This window comes from Benincasa hispida, chromosome 8 (assembly GCF_027475165.1).
Source record: "Benincasa hispida cultivar pf3 chromosome 8, pf3_genome.v1.1, whole genome shotgun sequence".
Classification (NCBI taxonomy): domain Eukaryota; kingdom Viridiplantae; phylum Streptophyta; class Magnoliopsida; order Cucurbitales; family Cucurbitaceae; genus Benincasa; species Benincasa hispida.
In genome coordinates, this window is record NC_143485.1 from 42,083,655 (window position 1) to 42,095,603 (window position 11,949).

Genomic DNA, 11,949 nt, shown 5'->3' on the forward strand with positions numbered 1-11,949 from the left:
ATGCTTGATTTGAGGAAGCGAAGCGCGTGATGTTCTAGAAATTGGAGTTTTGGAAGAGTTTTTTTTTTTTTTATCTTCGAAAGACTTATATCTTCAAGGAGTGTTCAACTTCAGGAGTTTGAGAGTCTTCTGATTGTTGGGAGAATTCTCTCTGGGCTTTCTGGAGTTTAGAATTGCTGACCTCCATAAATAAAGAGAGTTCCTCTATTTATAGAGTTCTTAGGTAGGTTTGGTAAGCTTGGGCTTAGTTGGTTCATGGACCCATTTAATTGGATTTGAGTTTTATTTGACATTTGAGTCAAATTAAGTCTATTTTTGGGCTCATTAGAGTTTAACCCAAATAATATCAAATTGGATCAAATTATTTGATTCAATCCAACGGTCATGATGAATACACGTGGTATCATCAGGATTCTTCAATTTCAATTTAGGACACATGTTAATTTTTAATTAGTCCTAAATGAGATGATTTGTAAATTCATCATTAATTTGGTAAATAACATGACAATCTGTGATTGGTCCAAAATTTTTTATTCAACATCAATTTTTCTAAATAATATATAATTTAATAGTTGATAAATAAAATTAAGATATGTCATGCAAGGCACACGGTAAAAGCTAGTAAAAAGAAAAAAGTAATATTCTATAGTGTGATAGACTATTGGTTATAGTCTTTGTTGTTAATACGAGTCTATCAATGATAGACTTATATCAACGATAAATTTGGCTAATAATGAAAGAACTGATAGACTTTAATTAGACATTTTAAATCTATCGACTGAATGTAAATTATGTTATAGATTTTAATTCTTTTAAATTGTGTTATATCGTAAATTATTTCGTGGCTGAATGCATTTGCAACAAGAAAAAAAGAAAAAGAAAATCGAGATGGCCTTGGGCCTGAGTTAAATGAGTATAATGGATCAGGCAAATGGGCCAACATCCAGAACAGGGTCGACGAAAGGAAAGGAAACCCATCGAACGCAGGATAACTTCGGATGTATCTATACTGTATGTTTCGTCGGAAACGAAACAATTCCAAAAAGTCCAAACAAATCCAAAGAGATAAGAGACTGTTTTGTGTTTGGAATCGAAATTGAAGAGCTTACACATATCATTACGTGTCACCCCAAATTCACCTTCTATTTACACCTGTCTCCCTTCAATCAAACCCCATTTTCATCCATTTTAAATCCCACAATCCTCCACTTCTCATCCATGCAATTTTAGAGCATATTTTTCCATTTTCAAGTTTTACAACAACGAAGAAAGGAAAGGAGAATAAACTAAACGCTCTGCTCCGAGAGGAAGAGTTTTGGTTGGTGGTTTTCGTTTAAGTTGAACTGTTTTTGCTGTCGTTATGCCGCCGAGACGATATGCTTTTGGACGGGCCGATGAGGCCACACATCCTGACTCCATTCGAGCCACCTTGGCTGAGTTCATTTCCACTTTCATCTTCGTCTTTGCTGGCGAAGGCTCCGTCCTTGCTCTTGGTATGATCACACTATTAAATAGAGTGATTTTTAAATTGTTAGTAATTTCCCCACATCAAAATTGATTTAGTTACTTAATTATGATTAAAAGCATGTTTTGATGATGATATTAAATTTAAATATGAGAAAAGGATGTACTATTTTTAAAATCAATTCCAAATATGCCCATGAGTGATTGTAAAATGGTTAAAAAATGCTTTGATTGTTTTCAAAATAATCATTCAAATCATGATACGAAAATCGCTTTTAAAAATATGATTAAATTAATTTTGAGTTATAAAATGCACTTTTAAATGAATTAATTTTGAGTAATAAATAAAAAGTGTACGATAAATTATTTTTCTTTCAAACATGCAACTGCGAGGCTCGAGCTTATTTAAATATTCGAAACATTGTATTTGATGGGAATTTCTTTTTCTTCACGGTCTAAAGGAAAAATAAGCGTCCAATTAATACATATATAACATTTTCAAGTACATGCATGCATGATCGATGGATGGATTTATTAGTTCTTGGGTTTTGCTCTTTGTAGATAAAATTTTCAGGCCAGCGGATTATGGAAGCCATGGCCATGGAAGTTATGGTCGAGGAGGATATGGTTACGGTCATGGTTATGGTCGAAGGGGGGCGGACACAGGCAGAGCTGCGTCGGATTTAGTAGTGATAGCAATAGCGCATGCATTTGCGCTGTTCTCGGCGGTTGCAGCGAGTATCAATATATCGGGTGGACATGTGAATCCTGCAGTAACTTTTGGGGCTCTTCTGGGAGGGAGGATCTCTCTTATCCGTGCATTCTTCTATTGGGTTGCTCAGATTTTGGGTGCCATTATCGCATCACTTCTCTTGAGACTCGCAACGGGTGGCATGGTAAAAGAAAAACACGCACATATACCTAATGCTTTTAGAAATGGAAGCCTTAAATTTTATTCTCACAGTTGTGAAGATTTAAGAATAAAGATGAACATGAATACTCCTGTGTGTTCAGATTAAACATGCATATTCGTTTATTTCATCATAGAGAGTGACTCTTTTCTTTTTTTTTTTTCTTTTTTTGTTTTAAAGAGCTTTTTTTTCCCTTGGAAGAAAATGCAACTTTTTAGCCCCATTTCGTAGTTTTTCTTTTATTCGTACATATTTACTTGCTCTTATTTCTTTACTATCGCAGTCAATATTTAATATTTTAATTAAAAAAAGTGAGTTTCATTATTTATTTATATTATTGTTATTGTTATTGTGCAAACGATCACAAGTTTTTTTTAAAAAAAAAAAAAGATTTTTTTGGTTTCATAATTTCATGCATAGCTCAACTGCCTCGCTGGTTTCACCCATCTTAATTTTCAAACCAAACCTTACCAAACCTCAGGTCCGTTCATAACCATTTGGGTTTGAAACCAAGTCTATAAACACCCCCCTCTCTATCTCTAAATTTATGCTTTCTTATTTACTTTCTACTAATTTTTTCAAAAAACCAAACTAAGTTAAAACTTACAAAAAGGGGGGAAAAGTAGTTTTTAAAAATTGTTTTTGTCTTGAAATTTGAGTGAACTGTTACCAAACAGCTCAATCTTAGTTCGATTCGTTCGACCTAATTTTCTTTTCCCTTTTGTTTTCTGTTGGGATATTGCAGAGGCCTATGGGGTTCTTTGTTTCATCAGGAATATCAGAATTGCACGGATTTCTACTAGAGATAGTGCTTACATTTGCTTTGGTCTACACAGTCTACGCAACAGCAATAGACCCAAAAAGGGGCAGTTTGGGAACAATGGCACCACTGGCAATCGGGTTGATAGTCGGGGCGAATATTCTGGTGGGTGGGGCCTTCGATGGGGCCTGCATGAACCCAGCCAGGGCATTTGGGCCGTCTTTAGTGGGCTGGAGATGGGACAATCATTGGATCTATTGGATCGGCCCATTATTGGGAGGTGGGCTTGCGGCCCTTGTATATGAGTACTTGGTTATTCCCGTTGAACCTCCTCTGCATACCGGTCACCAGCCCTTAGCTCCCGAGGATTACTGAGTTTTTGTTTTTTGTTTTTTTTTTTTTTTTTATAAATTTGTAAAAACAGATTCGAATGTGTGTTTTGGATGTGAGACTGTTTTTATGCTCTATTCTGTGGGGTTTTTTTTTCTTCTTTGAAAAAGACTGGATGCCTTTGTTGGCTGAGGGTTGTTTGTTGTCTCCGTTTGGGGTTTATTTGTGGTGTTTATGTTCATGAAGGTAATAAAAGTAATACAGCTTACATCTTTTTTTCTTTACCTAAATTTTTAGGGGATGGTTTTTTTTAATTAAAAAAATAAAAGATCTCTTTTTTCCTGTTTCATTTGATAATCCCCCTTGGGGAGTTGCTCCATCTTTTTTCTCTTCCCTAATACTTCAAGAAGTAATGGACTATTTCAAATGGTAATTAGGAACAAATGAATTTTTTTAATCAGACAGGATTGCCTGTTCGGGAAACAAGACCCCTGTTAACATATTCAAATAGAATATTCAATAAATTTCAAAATAAAGACACAAAAAGGGGGAAAAGACAGACAGGAGTAAGATCGTGGTATGGAGATACCATAAGGTTCAAAATCTTGCCCTTAATCCTTATCCTTTTCGTCCTCGTACTTATCTGCCTATTTTATTTCCTGTATTTTCACGACAACCAGAAATGGTCTTTCAATTTTTGTCTTTGCAATCCAGGTCCTTAATAATATTGACATAAATTATAAACATAATTGCAGTCTAATAAACATTGGTCCCAATACTATTAAAAAGCATTTTGATCTCCCCAAATTATATACATAGCTACGGTCCAATAAATGTGGTCACAAGTTTATAGTATATTGGTGTACACTTGGATTGAAATTCTAAGAGGGAAAAAAAGGATAAACAAGAGGTAAATGGGACCAAAATTGACGTACAAAAGACCGAAATGCGTTTTGACGGTACATATACTAAAAAGATGAACGCAAAAAAATACAACAAAAATAGGATTGAACCTGTATTGTTGTTTCATTTTCTTTTATAGAATTTGGCAACCCAAGGAGCAAGTTGAGTGTCGTGGGGTGATCTTGGATTGGCGGCATAATGATCGGACCAGTAACAAGGGGTGAGTTTATGAGCGAACCTTCCGTTGGAATAAATGCAAAAAGGAAGCCAATTTTCACCACCATTCATCCTTCTCTTGCGTTCTATGGGATAAGCCAATGGTGCCTGGACATATCTGGAAAAAAAAAACATCTCAGCAATCTGCTTATGACTAAAGATGAAAGCACAAATTCACGTTTATAAAATGGTCACATAATGAGAAGAATTTATTGTCCTGAACTGCTTTCCTACACTTAAATTGTATTTAAGCACTTTGGAGAATCACACCCCAAAAGCTAGCTTTAGGATGGGAGAGCCAAACCACTTAAGTACCACATTGGTCATCCCATTCTAATCAATATAGGACAAAGACATCCCATACTACCTTGATTCTTAACAAATACATAATTAGACCTAGCAAAGTGAATTGATAGCAAAGTGAATTGATTTAACATTACCTGATGCCATCTAGTACATGATCCCAGCAGAAATGGGTATGACCAAACACATGACATGCTGATATTGTTTCTTTACTCCCGTGTATCGACCTTATACGATTCTCGAGATAATCTGAGCCAATGATTTTAGGAAGTTTTGGATAGAATAGCATCCTCTTTTCTGGGCATAGCTCTAGTCTATGAACACAACAAGCAGGCACACCAGTCTATCAACAGAAGTAACAAACAGAAAGACGCTTCTGATATAAAATTCATAAATTCTAATCTGCTTGATTTCGTCAAACGGTTCAGTAATCATGTTTCCCCGTGATTAGAAGTGATCCTAGTGGTATAGGATGTTTAGAGATAGCCTCCAAGATCATGGATTTAATAATTTTATTAATTTAAAACCTTTTTGACCCTTAAAGCTAGCCTTGGATCAGCGAACTATCTTCCAAAGGTTAATTAGAATGGACATGAACATATACATAATGAACATAATGTGTGGAGTGGGGGCCTCCAATACCACAGTTCTTTAATACAAGTGACAGTGATAAGAAAAATGTAATAAAAGAAAAAGTTAAGCAAACTTGTCCTTTGGTTTGAGTCGGTATTTGATTTGCTTCCGTACAATGTCAATCCAATTTCATTTAAGAATGAGTGCCAGAAATGAATCATCACATTTGTTACTACTTCATATTCTATAATAAAGTGTGGAACAAGCACCACGATACATAACTGCATTTCAAAGACAACAGCATAAGATATGCAAATTGAAGACTATTGACAAGATATAAAAGATGCGTCAAATTCTCTCCATAGAAGTCCGTGATATGAGAATCAATTTGTAAAACACAATTAATGAGTTGGGTGTTTGCGCACGAATTGTAACTGACCTGGGAACAAAGTGAGAAAATGTAATTATCTGACTGCAGGTTCTCTTGATCTTCTCAACCATTATGTGATTCTTTTCATTCATTGCATCAAAGAATGATGCTAGTGAAGTACCTTCATTTGAAAGATCTCCAGGCCATTTGCATGCATGGAAGTCTTTACACACCTGCCATTGGCCATAATACCAATCGGATAAGCGCACTCAGATAAGCAAAGGAAGTTGCAAAAATAATCAAAATAAAGTTTTCGTGTAAAAGAATGAAAATCATAAAATATAGAACCAGAGAACAGCCCCCTTCACCATAATCAGAGCGTTACGTTGTGACTAATCATGAATTGAAAGGATTCAAAAACAGTACGAAAATACAATAATAATTCAGAGTCTTTTTCAAGCACAAATAAATAAATTAATTACCATGCATGAACATCTACACTAAAGTAACTGACTGGAGAGAACTATTCGCTCAGTAAAATTCTCTTTTAATATAATGAGAAAAGAGATGGAAATTGATAGATAACCATACAAGTACAATTTCACCATAGATATAAAACATTAAAATTTCAGAGCCCAACTATACAAGAAAAGAAGATTCCTTATTCCATCAAAACAAGTCTTGATCAGTGCTCTAGGTGAATTCCCATGAGAAATCAAAGAAACATGAAACTTGAAAGAATACACACAATTTGAAAAGATACAGTACATCTCAAGCGAACTAAAAAAGAAAGAAAAATATACAAATTATAAATTTACAAGGGTTGGAGGATAAAAGACAACAATTAGAGCACTAGAACATAGAAAGATATTAGCGACGATTATCATGATAAGAATGACTAATTTTATTGTCATTTTCTATATGCATGATTCAAAGAAAGAAAACCAATGAGACTATTGCAAGAACCATGAACAATAAATGAAAAGACTAACAGGAAACTATACCAAAGAGCGTTAAAGATGCATACAAAACTGACATTAAAACTAGCTCTAAAGACTCTTACTAGGGGAAAAGAAAGTGAATCACCATCTCCAGAGATGGAATGCGGATATCCTGTATGTCCACTTCTCTGTCAAAGCTCTGAAGCAAAAACATCAAATAACCAACAAGGAAAAGCATCAATATCACTTGAACCGAAAGCTAAAAGGAAAGTAACAGTCGATCACCCACCTCATGATACCAAGAGAGCAACGGAATGATTCCCAATCCGTTCAAAATTGCCGGATTGGTATCAACTCCAAGACCTCTACACGCATCAAGAAGTTTACTCATCTTGTCAAGAGAATCGAGCTGAAAAGAAGAAGGCGAGTAATGTAATAGCTAAGAAGTAAAATCTGCTGAAAATCGCAATGTGTGGATGATAAAAACTGGTAAATCAGCTTGCAAAGATAAAAACTAAGAAACTGCGAGAGAGTCTACAGCACGAAACTTAACCTCCGACAACTTACATAATTGTCTCCCTCCTGACGGCACCACAAATCGTGATTCCCAGGCACAAAGAAGACGCGCTCGAATCTATCCTTCAACAAAGCCATTGTTGAAACAAAATTACTTATGGTCTCGGCTACATCTCCGGCGACAAGAAGAACATCGTCTCTATATTTGACCGATGACAAGGAGTCAATCCAGTTCATATTTTCCTCGTAATCCGTATGTAGATCGGAGAGCACAAAGACTCGCAGGCCATCGACTTCTCCGAATGCAGACGGCAGAATCTGAGGCCTCGCAACACCGAAACATTTCAACTTTGCGCTTCTCTGATTTTTGCATAACGCTGTGAGGATCAGAGGGCGGTTAGAACGGCCGAGTTTTAGGGTAAAGTTCGAGCAAAAAGGGGCAAACGTCGCCACCATGTGCAGTGTGGCAATTGGCCGTCCGACGGCCTTCGTGGAATTTGGAGAGTCGAGATTCTTGCCTCTCCGTCGGAGTTAAACAAAATTTTTGCCTCTCATTAAAATATAGATAATATCTGGCGCCTAAAATTAAATAAAGTTTCGGTAGAGCTCAAAAATAAATAAATAAATAATAGTGCTCTTTTCAAATAATGGATGATTGTTATGGCCCATAAAAGTGATATTTTACTCTATTTTAAAATATTTTTTTATTTAAAACGATTACTCTAAATAATAAAGGTTTAGTTATCCTTTTGTTTTCGTGAGATCTGAACTAATAAACATGAGTTATAGTTGTAAATTTAGTACCTAATCTTTTAAAACTATATAGAAGGTTTTTGGAGCGCAGAGTAGATTATTATAGTCTAATTTGTAGTATGTAGATTATAATATAAATCGTGTGCTATTATAGTTTCTACTTGAAGTGTAGTGTAGATTATTATAGTCTAGTTTATAATTGTCTGTATTTGAGATACTGATTATTTTAATTTGTACTATAATAGTTTGTGTTTGGAGTACAAGTTATTATAGTCTAAAATATAATAATTTGTAATTTAAATGTAGGTTATTCTAGATCATGTGTAATTTTTTCTGCTATGATATTTTATAATACAAATAATTATATACATGAAATATCATAGTTTGAAAATATAATTAAAATTATATGTTCCACCAATTTATACCGAATTAATTGAATGTTAACTTATATTATACCATTTTTGTCATTTTGAGAGTTACCTTGGTTAACATGGACAAAAAAAAAATACATTACATTAGAATGCAATTTATGTGTTTCTTATATAAAGCTCCCTTTTTGGAGGTAAAAAAAAATCTAAAATAAAAATAAAATAATTAATTCATAATTGTATGATTAAAATATTGACCACCAAGATTACAAAATTTACTATAAATTTAAATGCATAATTGAAATAAAGTAATTATTGTTCAATTTTTTTTAAATAATTTTATTTTGGTAGGGGAAAAATTTGAGTTAAAGTAGTAACGGTATGAAGGTCTTTTCACTCGACAGTTGGTCAACTAAATTAAGTAAATTTGGGAATAAAGATTGGAGAAGGTTGGCATTGGCGAGTAAGGGTAAAATGAAAATCATTTAAATAAAAAGGTACATTGTCATTCCGTTTCGTTTTGCTTTAAAATGATAAAAGAAAATTTTTAACAAAGGAAAGGGTGAAGCCAAAATTTTGTGGAAGGTGTTGGGTGGACATGTGTTATTTTTGGTGGAATTTTAAAGGATTGACAAGTGCTTGATAAATTGAGGTTAGAAATATATATATATATATAAGAGACATGGTAGGAGAAGAAAAATTGGGGAAAAACTTTTTCAAAAATTTTCAAGAATTTGGAGCATGAATCTGTACTAAGGAGCTAGAGCAAACAAGAGAAATGGCATGGCAGATTTTGGGGAACTAATGGATGAAGATTAACATTATTTGGTAAGTTTTCTAGTGAAATAAAATATAAAATAATGAGTTATGAGAATAGAACTTGGTGTGTTTATATATATTCGGTCAGGTGGTGTTCTAGTATTCATTTTAAGGGAGCGTTTGAGGTAAGAGTTATCATTAAAATATAATAACCACCTTTAGTTACAGTAAAAACTATTTCAAAACCTCCAATTAGCTAAAGTCAATATTATTTCAAAACTTCACTTTGCTACTGTATTTACTATTTACTACCATTTTTACTATTTTACATTCATCATTTTTATTATTATTTGCTACCGTATTTACTATTTTCTTCTCAAACTAAAATAATTTACACCTCAAATACATACTATTATAACCCAAACTAAAATAAGCTACACTCCAAACACAAATTATCATAACCCAATTATAATAACTTAAGACTATATTATAATTAACTCGTTGCCCCAAACGTCCCTTAAGAGTTTGGGATCAAAGTTGGGTGAACTAACTTGTTATTTAGATAGGGAAGTAGGCAGTTTAGGTTGTGGGAAATGTTAAAATTTGTAAAGAAATTTTGAATTTTATGACTCTTTTAGAAAAGACAATGGAGGAAAAGAGGTGAGATGAGGGGTGGAAGGTAGAAGATGCAGACGTGAGAGAGAACTTAAGGAAGAGGAATTGGAAATAAGATTGGTTCAAAAGTAATGAGAGGAAAGAGAAATGTTATTTAATTTGGAATAAGGACAAAGTATACCCTATTAGGTACACTTTGGGATAAGGGTTGTAGAATGTGATGTTTGATCTAATAGATTAGAATTAAGTATTATGGTTTTCTTGACACTTTCATAAAAATTATTCTTGGAATCATTATTTCAGGACAAACTAAGATTAGAACGACTTATGATTCGAATTTAACACTCCCAAAGTTTGATGTGGGGATACTTTCAAGTATTTTCAATATAAAATATATGTTTAATGTGAGAATGGTTTATTTTATAAAATATTATCATTTAATTAATATAACAAGTTCCTGGGTTTCAAAAATTACTTTACATGATTTTCATGATTCTGAATATAAGTTCTATTTCATGTGTGTTTGAGATATTTTATGTTTATTATGAAATCTTTTATTGACCGATATGATTTCAATGTGTTTTAAAAGTGTGGCAAGTATATTACAAGATTTGAGTTTTTTAAATCACCAAAATTATACCCATGGTGATTACCTACTGCACTTACATGAGTCTATTTCCATAAGTACTGTAGTCATGATATACATGAGGTCTTTGGAACCCACTTCGGCACACATATAGACTTTGGACCGTGTGTCGGGGGTGTTTTGCCTTTTGGGCGCTGCTCCACATGCACGTATGACCATGTTCCTCTACTATTTATGTCACACCTCCTCCCAGATTACCCTCTTAATCCAGAAGAAAATGTGACGATAGCAGTTTCCAACCCTATTGTGGTACATTCAAGTGCTAGCAGAACTTAAAACATTTATAATAACCTTAGGGCTCCACTACACAACATACTTACAACATATATAAAAACAAAGTTTAATGGGTCCAACACTCATTACTAGTCCCTAATATGAAGACACATGTGTACAAATATTTACAGAGTAAACATCTAAATTTCCTCTTCCAACTAAGTCTTTAAGTGGCAGAGTAACAGTGTAGTTAACCTCTGGGGAAATGACCACCACCTGAGGAAGAAAACATTTAAAACGAGTGAGCTACTAGCCCAGTGAATGATTAATAAATAATTAACATCATGCTTTTAAATTGAAAACTGCCAAGCAAACTCATATTTAAAACTTTCAAACATAACATAGATAAAACATAGCTTAAAACATAGCTTAAAATAATCCTTAGTTGAGAGAGAACCCCTTTTTCTCAATCCCTTAACGTCAAACCTTAATTGGTGTGGAGTATTCTCAACACAACCAACATTGACCTACCTACGTGCACATGGTTATAATTAAGTACCGTCATACCTTAGGTACTGCTGCCTAGATACCTTTTCATTGTCCTTCAATATCGTGTTCTAATAATCATCATAAACTCATACTTTGAAGCATAGCATCATAAATCATATGCTTAAACATTTTTACTATAAAGTATCAACTTCCAACACATAAGTGTAGAAATACTTAAGTTATGCTTATAAACTTCTTTAAACTAGCATGCGTTAATGGTTTCATGAAATATAATTTGCTTATAAATCATCTAAACATTCTTTTAACATAAGCAAGTATGAGTCTAAACATTTAAGTAAAGCACGTGTTACTAAAACATTTGGGAAACATCAATTTTGTCACTCACAGCCTTAGGTGTTCCTCCTAGGGTTGATAAGCCCTTCCTATTGGTGTTAACCCTGTGGAAATGAATAACATGTTTAGCTAGTGCCTTTAATCTTCTTGTGAGGCTAACTCACCTAAATGAACTTAACATTCAGCTTAAGACATCAATTTCCCTTTCAACGCATACCTTCCTATGTGTCCAACGCTTAAGAAAATCTTGAGTAGCTAAGCCTTAGCTATGCAGCCAACAAGACAACTCATGCGCCCATTGCATGCCCCATGCACCCAACCCACTGCATATCAACACATAGTCAGTGCCCTTTGCACCCATCGCTTCAGCACACACCCACACAACTCAACGCATACCCTTGCGCACAGCCCAATGCATGCCTTACACTCAACCAGCCCCTTGTGCACGCCTGCAACCTGCCTAGG

General features: G+C 34.2%; 2 protein-coding genes across 4 annotated transcripts; one reads left to right on the forward strand and one right to left on the reverse strand.

The window, feature by feature from the left end:
- The first annotated feature begins 1,098 nt into the window (after nt 1–1,098).
- Nucleotides 1,099–3,749, forward strand: LOC120083791 (putative aquaporin TIP3-2). The gene is made up of 3 exons (XM_039039664.2): nt 1,099–1,493; nt 2,026–2,360; nt 3,121–3,749. Exons 1-3 carry the CDS (start codon nt 1,361–1,363, stop codon nt 3,508–3,510), a joined length of 858 nt encoding a protein of 285 aa, XP_038895592.1. The 5' UTR covers nt 1,099–1,360; the 3' UTR covers nt 3,511–3,749.
- Nucleotides 3,750–3,883: 134 nt separating this feature from the next.
- LOC150034598 (uncharacterized) lies at nt 3,884–7,881 on the reverse strand. 3 transcript variants are annotated; one of them, XM_090316874.1, is made up of 7 exons: nt 7,339–7,881; nt 7,061–7,180; nt 6,917–6,970; nt 5,900–6,063; nt 5,025–5,201; nt 4,479–4,702; nt 3,884–4,124 (listed from the first exon to the last, which is right to left on the reverse strand). In XM_090316874.1, exons 1-6 carry the CDS (start codon nt 7,741–7,743, stop codon nt 4,492–4,494), a joined length of 1,131 nt encoding a protein of 376 aa, XP_090173000.1. In that variant the 5' UTR covers nt 7,744–7,881; the 3' UTR covers nt 3,884–4,124; nt 4,479–4,491. The 3 variants fall into 3 exon arrangements, 2 of the variants coding, with proteins under 2 accessions (XP_090173000.1, XP_090172999.1); XR_016531580.1 differs by lacking the exon at nt 3,884–4,124 and having other exon boundaries at nt 4,215–4,702; nt 5,025–5,741; nt 7,339–7,878; XM_090316873.1 differs by lacking the exon at nt 3,884–4,124 and having other exon boundaries at nt 4,215–4,702.
- Between the last annotated feature and the right edge of the window lie 4,068 nt (nt 7,882–11,949).